At 38.7% G+C, this 12,175-nt stretch overlaps 1 protein-coding gene across 1 annotated transcript in view; it reads left to right on the top strand.

Annotated features, from left to right (window-relative positions):
* The window catches only part of LOC124802544 (ATP-binding cassette sub-family F member 1), an 86,765-nt gene that overhangs the window by 60,699 nt on the left and 13,891 nt on the right, over positions 1–12,175 (top strand). The window contains exon 7 of the mRNA XM_047263405.1: positions 3,522–3,693. Within this exon, the coding sequence (XP_047119361.1) occupies positions 3,522–3,693 (172 nt within the window). The remainder of the gene's footprint in view (positions 1–3,521; positions 3,694–12,175) is intronic.

Genomic DNA, 12,175 nt, shown 5'->3' with positions numbered 1-12,175 from the left:
AAAGCAAATATATTACAAGGAAAAGATAGTCATATCAGATAACAAAATAAAGACAATATGGGATATAGTGAAGGAGGAGACCGGTAGGACCAGACATGAAGAGGAACAAATAGCATTAAGAGTAAATGATACATTGGTGACAGATGTGTATAGTGTTGCAGAACTTTTTAACAAACATTTTATAACTGTTACTGAAAAGATGGGGTTGTCAGGTTCGGTAGATGCTGCTATGGATTACCTTAGACCAGACATTTCAAGTAATTTCCATAATATGAATTTGACCCTCACTACCCCAACAGAAATAATGTCCATCATAAAATCTTTAAAATCAAAAACATCTAGTGGGTATGATGAAATATCAACAAAGTTAATTAAAGAATGTGATTCTGAGCTAAGTAACATATTAAGCTATCTGTGTAACCAGTCGTTTATCAGTGGAATATTTCCTGAATGGCTGAAATATGCTGAAGTTAAGCCACTGTTTAAGAAGGGAGATAAAGAAATAGCATCAAATTTCCGTCCAATTTCACTGTTACCAGCATTCTCAAAAATTTTCGAAAAAGTAATGTACTGTCGTCTTTATAACCATCTTATCTCAAATAACATACTGTCAAAGTCACAGTTTGGATTTCTAAAAGGTTCTGATATTGAGAAGGCTATCTTCACTTACAGTGAAAATGTGCTTAATTCATTAGACAAAAAATTGCAGGCAACTGGTATATTTTGTGATCTATCAAAGGCATTTGACTGTGTAAATCACAATATCCTTTTAAGTAAACTAGAATATTATAGTGTAACAGGAAATGCTGCAAAATGGTTCAAATCTTATATCTCTGGCAGGAAACAAAGGGTGTTGTTAGGAAAGAGCTTGATACATGTCTATCAGGCATCATCCAACTGGGAACTAATTACATGTGGGGTCCCACAAGGTTCCATTTTGGGGCCCTTACTTTTTCTTGTGTGTATCAATGACCTTTCATCAGTAACATTACCAGATGCCAAGTTTGTTTTGTTTGCCGATGATACAAACATTGCAATAAATAGCAAATCACGTGTAGTCTTAGAAAGATCAGCCAATAAAATATTTGTGGACATTAATCACTGGTTCCTAGCCAATTCTTTGTCACTAAACTTTGAAAAAACACACTACATGCAGTTCAGAACTTGTAAGGGGTGTCCCAAGAGTATATGTCTAACATATGATGACAAGAAGATAGAAGAAGTGGACAGTGTTAAATTCTTGGGATTACAGCTTGATAATAAATTCAATTGGGAGGAGCACACCACAGAACTGCTGAAGCGTCTTAACAAATCTCTGTTTGCAATGCGAATTTTGTCGGACGTAGGGGATATAAAAATGAAAAAGCTGGCATACTATGCTTACTTTCATTCCATAATGTCATATGGGATTATTTTTTGGGGTAATTCATCAAGCCAAGCTAAAGTTTTCCGGGCACAAAAACGTGCAGTAAGAATTATATGTGGTGTGAACTCAAGAACATCCTGCAGAAGCCTGTTTAGGGAACTAGGGATACTAACTACAGCTTCCCAGTATATTTATTCCTTAATGAAATTTGTCATTAAAAATATATCACTTTTTCAAACCAACAGCTCAATTCATGGAATCAATACTAGAAATAAGAATAATCTTCACAAGAATTTAAAGTCACTTAGTCTTGTACAAAAAGGTGTGCATTATTCAGGAACACACATTTTCAATAACTTGCCAGCAGCCATAAAAAGCTTAACAACCAATGAAATTCAGTTTAAGAGAAGCCTAAAGGATTTATTGGTGGCCAACTCCTTCTACTCCATTGATGAATTTCTTAGTAAAACCAACTGATTTGTATATAAGTACAACATAACTTCTGCACAATTTCAGTGCAGTAATGTGTTCACTGAAAATTTGTGTGTGTGTGTGTGTAAGTATAATCTAACTTCTGCACCATTTCAGTGCAGTAATGTGTTCATTGTAAATAAGTATTACAGTAGTTGTATTACATGTTTATTACCTTATAAATAAATAAAAAACGTTTTTTATTTTAAATTCAGTGCATTAGTATTTGTAAAATGACTCTTAGTGTTCATTAAAAATGACGATCATTCCACTTGGGACCTGTGGAATGGTACATTAGTTTATTTGTTTTAGTTGTAAATATTTGTCATGTATTGTTGTTTTTCTGACATGTTCCACATCCAGGAGGACCTCCTCACTACGGATCAATTGGAATGAAAGTAAATCTAATCTAATCTAATCATAATTACAACACTGTACAACAGACTTATATAGGATAAATTATTTGTATATGCAGTGTGAACAATAATTAATATAGTGATTGCTATTGTATATGCCATGGCTGTTGGGAAACATGGTCATCATGAAGGGATTTAGGTGGTCTGCAACCAGTGTAAGATACTCCTTGATTGTCATGGTGCCTTGCATGAACTCTACTGGACCCACGGATGCCCATGTGAAAGTTCCACAGAGCTTATTGTAGCCACCACCAGCTTGTCTTGGTGGAGGCCTATCATTTGGGGTGTTCAATGCCCTGTGTGTTCACACACACACACACACACACACACACACACTTATACTCTGCCCAGCATTTAAGTTGGAATTTAATTCTGCCACTGTTCGCTGCCTGTCCTGTTTTACCAGTCCGTCCAGCCTACAATGTCAGACATCTGTAATGAGGGGCTGCCACCCAACCCGACGATGTGAGGACGTGGTTTCACCTTGGTTTCGCCATGTGTCAAAGACACTCACTACAGCACTCCTCAAACACCCGTCAAGTCATGCAGTTTCAGAAATTATCATGCCGAGACTCTGGGCCATCTTAATCTGACCTCGGTCAGGGGAACTTGCCCTTCAATATATCCTCTCTTCCCGTTACCCACCACGCCTCAACCTCCGCTAATTTCAAGTTGCCGCCGCTCGTACCTCACCTGTCATTCAACATCTTTGCCTCTGTACTTCCACCTCAACTGACATCTCTGCCCAGACTCTTTGCCTTTACATATGACTGCTTGTGCCTGTATATGTGTGGATGGATGGGTGTGTGTGTGTGTGTGTGTGTGTGTGTGTGTGTGTGTGTACCTGTCCCTTTTTCCCCTAAGGTAAGTCTTTCCGCTCCCGGGACGGGAATGACTCCTTACCCTCTCCCTTAAAACCCACATCCTTTCATCTTCCTCTCCTTCCCTCTTTCCTCATGAAGCAACTGTGGGTTGCGAAAGCTTGAGCTGTGTGTGTGTGTGTGTGTGTGTGTGTGTGTGTGTGTGTGTGTTTGTTAGTGTCTCTATCAACATACCAACGCTTTCGTTTGGTAAGTTACATTATCTTTGTTTTTAGATCTGTTTGTAATTACTTAGAGAAGGATAAGGTGGTACAAAAAAGCGAAAATTTCTTAATTAAAAATAAAAGTTTATTAAATCCAAAGGATGACTGTGTAAACTACCAGACAACTATTATTCTCATTGTCAAATATAAGTTACTTAACACATGAATGTTTCGTTACTCTCAGGAAAAGAAGCAGAAGGAAGTACTAACTCGAAAACAAGAGAAAAATCGTTCAAAGATTCAGAAGGAGGATGAACAGGGACCAACAGAACTATTACAAAGGCCACGTGATTACATTGTGAAATTCTCCTTTCCTGATCCACCACCTTTGCAACCACCAATTCTTGGCTTGCACAGTGAGTATGAAATGAAAATAAAATTGACAGGCATTTTATAATCTTGTAGCGTCATATCATCTTGTACAGAGCGTTGCACATAACTCTCACCTCTGACTGTCATCATTTGGGCATACTGTACATATGATCCTATAGTGAAATTGGTATCTCAGCACTTGTACTTTTATTTCTCCAAAGTACTGTGTGTGTGTATTTGAACTTGTATTTCCCCAAAGTATTGTTTGTTTGTTTGTTTGTGTGTGTGTGTGTGTGTGTGTGTGTGTGTGTGTGTGTGTGTCACAAAGTAAAAACAACAGAAAGAGACATTTGAGGTAGGAAGCAAGGTTACCAGAAAATGGTGTTTCAACAGAAAGGAATTAAGTTGGCTGCAAGGTAATACAAAGGGCCCTGCAAAATTATTTACAGAAAATCTTCAGAGAAAGACTTTATCCCAAAATGTGAAAATTGCTGTAACTGGTCTACTGAAAAGAAGACAGGAAAAATTAAAAGAAAATTAGTCTCATTTCTGTAATGTACAAAATACTTGCTGAACTATCATCAACTGTCTAGTAAATACAGTGGGTTTTAATCAGAGTGCTAGTCTGGATTTAGATGTGCACACTGTTCAGTGGACCACTTGCAAGTATTGAACAAAATTACTGCAAGGAACCTGACTACTTGTTTAAATGTCTGTTGACATCTCAACACCTCTCGTAGTCACTGAGTTGTTAACTTTGCCCCTCAGCTGTGTACTAACAGTCTTTCAAAACCAAGGCATTGATTCAACACTTATTAGTACAATGTATACCCTGATTAAAATTAAATTGTAATTGATGATTCAAGGAGTCAAAGGGTGGGGGGAAGGGGGAGTCATTCTATCTCAAGTGATCAAGGGCCTCCCACTCCATGAGCTTCAATTTTTCCGTATTTTAGTGTGTGTGCACCTATCCTAGAAATGAACCTGTGCAAAATTTTAAATAATAGCTTAAGTATAGGAGAAACAGTGGCCTTCTGTTTGGATGAGTTTCCAACGAATGTGTGTGAAACGAACAAAACCCAATATTGGGAGCTCATTATTACAAGACAAAAGCAACTAGGAAACTCTTATTTTCAGGTCTTGAATAACTTTTGACTGTGAATCAAAAAAATACAGTGTGTGTGTGTGTGTGGGGGGGGGGGGGGGGGGGGGGAGGCAAAATGCAATTTCGGTGTTCAGTAACTATCAGTTATGAATATTATTAAATGGTTGTCCTTAGATTTATAACCTGTTTATGTGTGAAAATTACAAATTTCTCAATATTTCATAAAAATCGGTGATTTAGTGTTATTTCACTGAAACCTTTTAATTTCAGATTATTTTTTGTGCTAGCATTCTTGTGAAATTTTCCTGTCCCTATATATGGCTCAAGGAAGTTATTTCCCCGAGTTCAACAGGATAAGAAGACAAAGGCACAACCCAGTGGAAGGTGGATGATGCATATTGCTAAAAATTATATACTTGAAAATGTCTAGAGGTGGTATTTACTCGGCAGTGGATTTCAAGCAGCTGGTTGTGGTGTGGGTGAGGATTATGATGTGATTTAAATTTATCGGAGCTTTCTACTTCAGGTTTCAGCCAGCTCTTTGTCTCAAGAATAATTTGAGCACAAGATGTTTCCTGGTGGGCAATAGATTTGGGTACTTTGTTATGGGTGCTTTGATCATTTACTGATAAAATTTTGACATTCAAAGTGTCTGCACTCTGAACACATTCTGATCTCACACTCTGTGAGTCATCTGGTGAATGTCCACCAGAGAATCTCAGCCTACTGCCTAGTCTAAGAAACCCTCATGTTCTCTCCGCAAGTACTCTATCTGGGTTGCTGCTTCCTTTGTGTAGTGCACCTCTGACCTCTCAGGTGGAATCCTACAATTTCCCAACAGATAACGCAGGTCCATAAATCTGTGAACAAGACCATCACAGAGTGACAAAGTCTTTGATTTGATCTTCGTTGTCATCATTTTCATGAAACACATTCTTTGGCTTGAGAATCAAAGAAAACTGTCAATATACATCCAATTATGAAGTCTAATATATTTGAAAACAAAGATTATGTGACTTACCATACGAAAGCGCTGGCAGGTTGATAGAAACACAGACACATACATACACACAAAATTCAAGCTTTCGCAACAAACTGTTGCCTCATCAGGAAAGAGGGAAGGAGAGGGAAAGACGGAAGGATGTGGGTTTTAAGGGAGAGGGTAAGGAGTCATTCCAATCCTGGGAGCGGAAAGACTTACCTAAGGGGGAAAAAAAAGCGCGCGCGCTACACACACACACACACACACATCCATCCGCACATACACATACCTGTCCTTTTTTCCCCCCAAGGTAAGTCTTTCCGCTCCCGGGGTTGGAATGACTCCTTACCCTCTCCCTTAAAACCCACATCCTTCCATCTTTCCCTCTCCTTCCCTCTTTCCTGATGAGGCAACAGTTTGTTGCGGAAGCTTGAATTTTGTGTGTATGTATGTGTCTGTTTGTGTTTCTATCGACCTGCCAGCACTTTCGTATGGTAAGTCACATCATCTTTGTTTTTAAATATATTTTTCCCGCGTGGAATGTTTCCCTATTATATTGACTTATGAAGTCTACTACTTAGTACATCGTGTAGACACTACAGGACAATCGAGCATCACAGAGCAACAAAATCATGCTTTGTGCCCATATGGAAATGAATATCCAAGGAAACAGTGAGGCAGCCTTTTGTGAATGTTGATATAAACAATGTAGGTGTAGATAAAATTGGTTCACCATAAGATCAACAGATGTCGGAAGCTTACACACATGCTACAATCTCAAAATCACTGATAGTGTGCTTTAGGCCCTTTAGATTCTCAGCATCTCAATTGATGGAAGGAAGAAACATGAAAACACACCATTGAGTTGAAACACTTTGCAGCTGATAGGCACATAAACACACTTTTAGTTAAGCAACAAAAACACATTCAAGGCAACAGTGTCTCTATGCTGCAGTGTGAGTGGGGTGAGGGGTTATCTGACGGAATGTGTAGGTGAAAGAAACAAGGAGAGGAGCAGGGTAGTTGATGTGGCTGGGAGGAGTATTGATGGGTAACTGTTGAAAGGGAGAGGCAGCAAGGGAACGGGATAAATATGTGAACCAGGAAGCACACCATGGCATAGACAAAGGAAAGTTGTGTGTGGCACAAATCAAAATGGAGCACCCCTTTTTTTTGGGGGGGGGGGGGGGGGGGGGAGTATATAATAAATGGAGAGGGGAACAGCAGAGAACCATTTTACAATAAATAAGAGCAATAACCATGGCACCAAGCACTTTTTATCACGGTTGGTTTTGAATGGATCACGACCACTTAAAAACTGGTCTTTCTGCATTTAGTCTCCTTTATTCTCAAATTTTCAACAGACCATAACACTCCATTTCATATTCAGAAGGATTACTGTTGTTAAAAGACTTTAAAATAGATGTGAAATTCCAGTGGTTCCAGCGAAGATGATTTTTGTAGTTTTGGGACTAAACAGCACAGGTATTATTACAGTGTATTGGAGTAAGGTCGTGTACATCCTTCGTCACTCTAACAACCAAAAATGATATTAACTTCCCTTTGTGTTGGACACTGCCTTCTAACTGGAATCACTGTTTTTGATATGTAAATGAATGGAATTCAGAGTAAGAAATCTGCTGAAGAATGTGGATAACCTAATAAGAGGTCTCTTCAGAAAATTCTGGAACATCCACCATTTCCTGCTAATGGTGTGTTAGAGTGAAATGCTGCTGGCATCTCTGCACACACCTGTGTTTAATGTGCAACTGCCAGAAGTTTCATTGTAGTATGTTTGTTAGCTATTGTTCACTGCTGTATTGAGTAGAATGTTGCCACACAGTTGTGAATTTTGAGATGGCAGAATCAGAGGAGCAACGTGTCTGCATTAAATTTTGCGTGAAACTCAAGAAAGCTTTTACAGAGACACACCAAACGATGCAGGAAGCCTACAGTGATAAGTTCTTAAGCCTCACTCAGTGTTACGAATTGTTCACATGGTTTAAAAATGGGCAGACAGAAGTTAAAGATGACCCTTGTTCAGGATGCCCTTCGACATCTATTGATGATTCTCATGTCAGGAACATCACTGAAATTGTGCATGCCAATTGAAGACTGACTGCCAGAGAGATTGCAGAAGAAGATAACATTTCAGTTGAATCTTGTGAAATCATGACACAGCATCTTGGAACGCATCATGATGCTGGCCCAATTCATCCCATGGCTCATGATTCAAGACCAGAAAGACCTTTGCCTCACAATCTGTGAAGAACTTTTGGAATGCACAAATGAGAATGAGATGTTCCTTGAGAGAATCATAACTGGTGATGAGATGTGGGTCTATGGTTATGATGATGAGACCAAGATTCAGTATTCACAGTGGGTCGGGGAAGGTTTTCAAAGAGCTAAAAAAAGGTCATCAGGTCAGATCAAATGTCAAAGCCATGCTGATAGTTTTCTTTGACTTTGAAGGATTAGTTCTTCACAAATTTGTGCCACAGGGACAAATTGATAATCAGGACATGTTGCAGTGCCTACAAGAGAATATGAGAGAAGAAAATGACCTGAAATGTAGCAAGACAATTCATGGGTCTCACATCACGATAATGCATCAGCACATTCATCACTGTTGGTGTGTGACTATTGCACAGAAAATGAAATCACTGTGGTGCCTCCATACTCTCCAGATGTGGCACCTGTGGACTGTTCCCCCCCCCCCCCCCCCAGATTGAAAACTTGGTTAAAGGATAGACAAGGTAAAGGACAATTCAGACATTGCTTCATGTAATCCAGCAAGAGGCATACCAAGACTGCTTCCAGAAGTGGAAACTGCATTGTGAGCAACATGTCAGTTGCACAATCAGTAAAAGGTAAGTGTTGAAAAGTTTTGTGGGTGAAGCTCCGGAATTTTTTTGAAGAGATCTTGTATTCCTTACTGCAAATCCCCCTTTTATCCCCTTTACGATCCAGGCCTGTTCTTGTGTATTTGGTCAAGCAGTTTGTCTCAGACTGGTGTAGTGCTCCCAGTTATTGTTTCTGCTTTGCTAGGTAATGAGTAAAGAGAGCACCTTTTGCATTCCAGAAAGCACTGGCTTTAATGTTTTGATTGGATGATGTTAAACTGCTGACTCGCCTTTTTTGTGCAGGAGTGCAGGCTTCCAATCACTGATTTGATTGATGTTTCATCTGTGTTTCAGCCTCAATAGCAAAGTGGATTACAAAATCAGTTGAACACTTTTTTAAATGATCTAAAAATGGTGTAAAAATTACATTTTGCATTTTCCTCTAGTCAGCATTCTACAGGAATGGCACCAGTATGCGTAAATGTTTCTAATAGTTAATCCTTTTTGTACAGTCTCTGTAGAAATTTGCCCAAGAAGGGGGAATATTATAAAATTGCTATCTCCAAGCAATGGAAACTCCTCATTGGAATATCTGCAGTGTAGGAAAAGATAGATTGCTGCTTACCATAAATAAGACAAGTTGCAGACAGGCAGAACTAAAAGACCTTGCACAAAGCTTTGGCATAGCCTTCATCAACAAAAGAGAAACGAAGAAATGCACACCATTCATACACACAAGCAAGCATACCTCACACATACGACTGCCAACTCGGGCAGCTCAGGCCAGAATGACAATGCCAAATTCATTCTGGCCTGAGCTGCTAGAGTTGGTGGTCACGTGTGTGTGTGTGTGTGTGTGTGTGTGTGTGTGTGTGTGTTTCTCTTTTTATGATGAAGGCTGTGGCCGAAAACCCTGTGTAAGTGTCTTTCAGTTGTGCCTGTCTGCAACTTAATGTGTCTTCTTTACAGTAAGCAGCAATTTTATCTTTTCCTACATTGTTAAAATTGCCATTTTGTTATGTAAATGATTCAGGGAGTTTGAAATTGTGTCTTAGTCCCAAGAATTAAATTTGACACCAGGTACCTCAAAGGTCTGTTGTTATCTGCCTAATATTCTCTTTAAGGTAGATTAGTTTGATACTTAAAAATTAATCATATTTCCATTATATATACAAAGTGCATTTTTTTAATAGGATTATTGATACCACCTCTTGTTAGTTAATGATTTGACATTTAATCTTCATCAGATTATATTCAACATTCTCCCAATATAATTATCAAAAAGTTGGGAAGTAGCTCTAGAAGATATTTACATATCACTAATCTTAGGTTGACAATGAAAATTATAACATATAAAATAGAAAAATATCAGATAAACAGAGAAAATCCTGTACAACTTCTTCAAAAATAACCAGCAATAAATGTCACTGTGAAAAACTTTTCAAAATGGAAATGCCAGAAATAAACAGTAAATTTTGTAGATGAGCATATTTATAGATGTATTTTAATATTTTATATCATTTATTTTTCTAATGTTGACTAGCATTTCTAAAATGCAACAAATTTGTTTTGAAAGCTGCATGTTTTAGGTTGTACATATATGGTCCATCCCAGGCCTGGGAATTGACTAAATGAGTGTGGCAAAATGTCGTAAAACCGCACTCAAATTGGCTGGTAGAACAGACTTGTATCGCTAGAACAGACCCAAGGCACTTCTCATATGCCCAGTTTGTCACTTTAATGAATATTCATGCCAACTGGGGCGCAATCTGTGATTGAGTACAATCTATGATTGGGTGTTGCACTGCCCATAGAGATACAGAAGGTACCGACTCATGACAAGAACAGGATTTCAATTTTTGAAATTTAACTGCTTTTCTCTGGCGAAGAAAGAGATTCTCTTATTCATTTACGCATTTGGGTTAATGCTTGAAGACACCTGGAGATATAACATGACCATATTCTTCAGATTCTACTGCATTCTCCCTGCCAAGTAAAACTGAATGTTGTCTCAGTAAGCTGATACAGGCCTTATTTGATCACAGACAAGAGGTAGACTACTGCTGTGATAGAGTTGTGCCACAGGGGGGAGGGTAATCTTGTGAGAATTGGAGTTGGAGTGTCAGCCATGTTTGTCATATTGTGCTGTTGAGGCAGTACATCCATGCTGTTGGAGCAGTCTTTTACTGTATCTTGACAAGAACTGTATTAGGAAGTGGAAAATATATTTTGGCAATTCTCTGTAAAGGTTCACATTTGCCTTTGACTATGGGACAAACAAAACAAAGGTGGTTACTAAATTCACAGTATTTGCCATTGCACTCAGCAATGCTAAGTCTTTTGTTAAGTTTAGAATCACAGATAGTCATTTTTAGAAGTATGTGCAAATTCTGTAGGCCTATACAAATTATTAGGTTGGTGCATAAGTTTGAAGCTTTCCTTTTGCATGTTGTTATTCTGATTGCTATGAGTCTGTTTATCGATTGTAATTTTTCATTTGTAGTTCACTGTTGCTATTTGAGTTTACATATTGTCATTTGGAGATAGTGAGTGAAGCTGTGGATGCTGGAAAATGGAGTGTCAAGTGGAGAAATTGGAATATTTCCAATATATTCTTCTGTTTAGTTCAATTGAGGAGTGCCAGCAGCAGAGGCATTTGTGCCGTGTATGAGGATAATGACATTGGACAGGGCATGGTAAGAAAATGGTTTTATCTTTTTTAAGGAGGATTGTTTTGACATTAGTGACTTCATGAAGAACTTTGTGGGTTGATGAACATCGTTTATGTACATTAATCCACAATAATCCATGTCATTGTACTCGAGAACAGGCAGATGTGATGAACCATGATCATTCCATCATTGTGCAACATTTGCATGCAATGAGGAAGATTCAAAAATCAGGTGTATGGTTTTTGATTGCTCTAAGTGAAAATCACAAAAATCAACTGGTGGTCATATGTGCGTCTCAGCCTTTATCATTACTGGCGATGAGGAATGGTATCTTATGCCAACATAAAGAAAAGAAAGGAATGATTGAGCCCAAATAAAGCAGCAACCCCTTGTTCAAAGACCTGCATGCGTCCACAAAGGACAGAGCTATGCATCTGGTGGAACAGCGATGGTGTAGTGTACTACACATTGATTTCTAGAGGTGAAACTGTCACTGCCGACATTTGTCAACAGCTAAGATGTCTTGCAGATGCAGTCCAACAATAATAACCAGGAAGACTGCATGTAGTGATGCACTCCACAATAATGCCTGGGGGACTGATGACCTCAGATGTTAAGTCCTATAGTACTCAGAGCCGATAACGCCTGCCTGCATTCTGCTAGACAGACAAAAAGAACTATACAGTGATTGGTTTGAGGAGTCATGTCACACCCACCTTATTCACATGATCTTGTGCCCTCAGAGTTTCACCATTGCCGCTGTCTATCAAACGATCTTCAAGGAACTTTCTTGCTAAAAAAGCACTCTGAACAGGGCTCAAAGTGTTCTTGTACCACCATGGCATTATGTGCAGGACATTCATCATGTTCATACCACATTATTTGACACAAATGAAGGGGTAGGACTTCCATCGGTCCAGGTAA

Source organism: Schistocerca piceifrons, chromosome 6, assembly GCF_021461385.2.
Source record: "Schistocerca piceifrons isolate TAMUIC-IGC-003096 chromosome 6, iqSchPice1.1, whole genome shotgun sequence".
Classification (NCBI taxonomy): domain Eukaryota; kingdom Metazoa; phylum Arthropoda; class Insecta; order Orthoptera; family Acrididae; genus Schistocerca; species Schistocerca piceifrons.
Note: the sequence above shows the minus strand (reverse complement) of the source record. Positions and strands in the feature narration are given on the sequence as shown.